This window comes from Nanorana parkeri, unplaced genomic scaffold (genome assembly GCF_000935625.1).
Source record: "Nanorana parkeri isolate BGI_ZX_2015 unplaced genomic scaffold, ASM93562v1 scaffold4068, whole genome shotgun sequence".
In the NCBI taxonomy this organism is placed as follows: Eukaryota; Metazoa; Chordata; class Amphibia; order Anura; family Dicroglossidae; genus Nanorana; species Nanorana parkeri.
Genome location: NW_017310335.1, coordinates 8,620 through 10,906, shown reverse-complemented (window position 1 = coordinate 10,906; position 2,287 = coordinate 8,620). Strand labels below are relative to the sequence as shown.

At 70.2% G+C, this 2,287-nt stretch overlaps 1 protein-coding gene across 1 annotated transcript; it reads left to right on the top strand.

Moving 5' to 3' along the window:
• Nucleotides 1–244: 244 nt before the first annotated feature.
• LOC108803707 (basic salivary proline-rich protein 2-like) lies at nt 245–2,245 on the top strand. Its single transcript, XM_018575528.1, has one exon. It carries the CDS (start codon nt 245–247, stop codon nt 2,243–2,245), a length of 2,001 nt encoding a protein of 666 aa, XP_018431030.1.
• The last annotated feature ends 42 nt before the right edge of the window (nt 2,246–2,287 follow it).

Here is a 2,287-nt window from a genome sequence, read left to right as displayed (position 1 = left end):
CAACCCCATAGAACACCTTTGGGATGAATTAGAGGCGGAGACTGCGAGCCCCTCCCCCAACATCAGTACCTGACCTCACAAATGGTCCAACATTCCCATAGACACACCCCTAAACCTTGTGGACGCCTTCCCAGAAGAGGCGGAGCTGTTATAGAACGAAGGGGCGGAGCCAACCCAATACTGAACCCTACGGACTAAGACTGGGGGGCCATTAGAGGGCGGAGCCAACCCAATACTGAACTCAATGTCTGCGGAGTCCTCCGAGCTCTGTGGGGTGCGCAGTGAAGACGGTCCCCCTCCTGCTCGGGCACTGAGGGAGGAGGTTCCCCGGGGGGGGCGCAGTGAAGACGGTCCCCCTCCTGCTCGGGCACTGAGGGAGGAGGTTCCCCGGGGGGGGCGCAGTGAAGACGGTCCCCCTCCTGCTCGGGCACTGAGGGAGGAGGTTCCCCGGGGGGGGCGCAGTGAAGACGGTCCCCCTCCTGCTCGGGCACTGAGGGAGGAGGTTCCCCGGGGGGGGCGCAGTGAAGACGGTCCCCCTCCTGCTCGGGCACTGAGGGAGGAGGTTCCCCGGGGGGGGCGCAGTGAAGACGGTCCCCCTCCTGCTCGGGCACTGAGGGAGGAGGTTCCCCGGGGGGGGCGCAGTGAAGACGGTCCCCCTCCTGCTCGGGCACTGAGGGAGGAGGTTCCCCGGGGGGGGCGCAGTGAAGACGGTCCCCCTCCTGCTCGGGCACTGAGGGAGGAGGTTCCCCGGGGGGGGCGCAGTGAAGACGGTCCCCCTCCTGCTCGGGCACTGAGGGAGGAGGTTCCCCGGGGGGGGCGCAGTGAAGACGGTCCCCCTCCTGCTCGGGCACTGAGGGAGGAGGTTCCCCGGGGGGGGCGCAGTGAAGACGGTCCCCCTCCTGCTCGGGCACTGAGGGAGGAGGTTCCCCGGGGGGGGCGCAGTGAAGACGGTCCCCCTCCTGCTCGGGCACTGAGGGAGGAGGTTCCCCGGGGGGGGCGCAGTGAAGACGGTCCCCCTCCTGCTCGGGCACTGAGGGAGGAGGTTCCCCGGGGGGGGCGCAGTGAAGACGGTCCCCCTCCTGCTCGGGCACTGAGGGAGGAGGTTCCCCGGGGGGGGCGCAGTGAAGACGGTCCCCCTCCTGCTCGGGCACTGAGGGAGGAGGTTCCCCGGGGGGGGCGCAGTGAAGACGGTCCCCCTCCTGCTCGGGCACTGAGGGAGGAGGTTCCCCGGGGGGGGCGCAGTGAAGACGGTCCCCCTCCTGCTCGGGCACTGAGGGAGGAGGTTCCCCGGGGGGGGCGCAGTGAAGACGGTCCCCCTCCTGCTCGGGCACTGAGGGAGGAGGTTCCCCGGGGGGGGCGCAGTGAAGACGGTCCCCCTCCTGCTCGGGCACTGAGGGAGGAGGTTCCCCGGGGGGGGCGCAGTGAAGACGGTCCCCCTCCTGCTCGGGCACTGAGGGAGGAGGTTCCCCGGGGGGGGCGCAGTGAAGACGGTCCCCCTCCTGCTCGGGCACTGAGGGAGGAGGTTCCCCGGGGGGGGCGCAGTGAAGACGGTCCCCCTCCTGCTCGGGCACTGAGGGAGGAGGTTCCCCGGGGGGGGCGCAGTGAAGACGGTCCCCCTCCTGCTCGGGCACTGAGGGAGGAGGTTCCCCGGGGGGGGCGCAGTGAAGACGGTCCCCCTCCTGCTCGGGCACTGAGGGAGGAGGTTCCCCGGGGGGGGCGCAGTGAAGACGGTCCCCCTCCTGCTCGGGCACTGAGGGAGGAGGTTCCCCGGGGGGGGCGCAGTGAAGACGGTCCCCCTCCTGCTCGGGCACTGAGGGAGGAGGTTCCCCGGGGGGGGCGCAGTGAAGACGGTCCCCCTCCTGCTCGGGCACTGAGGGAGGAGGTTCCCCGGGGGGGGCGCAGTGAAGACGGTCCCCCTCCTGCTCGGGCACTGAGGGAGGAGGTTCCCCGGGGGGGGCGCAGTGAAGACGGTCCCCCTCCTGCTCGGGCACTGAGGGAGGAGGTTCCCCGGGGGGGGCGCAGTGAAGACGGTCCCCCTCCTGCTCGGGCACTGAGGGAGGAGGTTCCCCGGGGGGGGCGCAGTGAAGACGGTCCCCCTCCTGCTCGGGCACTGAGGGAGGAGGTTCCCCGGGGGGGGCGCAGTGAAGACGGTCCCCCTCCTGCTCTGGCACTGAGGGAGGAGGTTCCCCGGGGGGCCCCTTCATCGCGCCGGAGTCTTGATTACAAGTGTTGTGGAATTCATTAGCAGCTTCTGAAGAGCGAGACGTCTCCTCATTTCACTGAGCCC

Coding starts and splice junctions, on each gene's coding strand:
- LOC108803707 (XM_018575528.1), top strand. CDS start 245: ATGTCTGCGGAGTCCTCCGAGCTCTGTGGGGTGCGCAGTGAAGACGGT.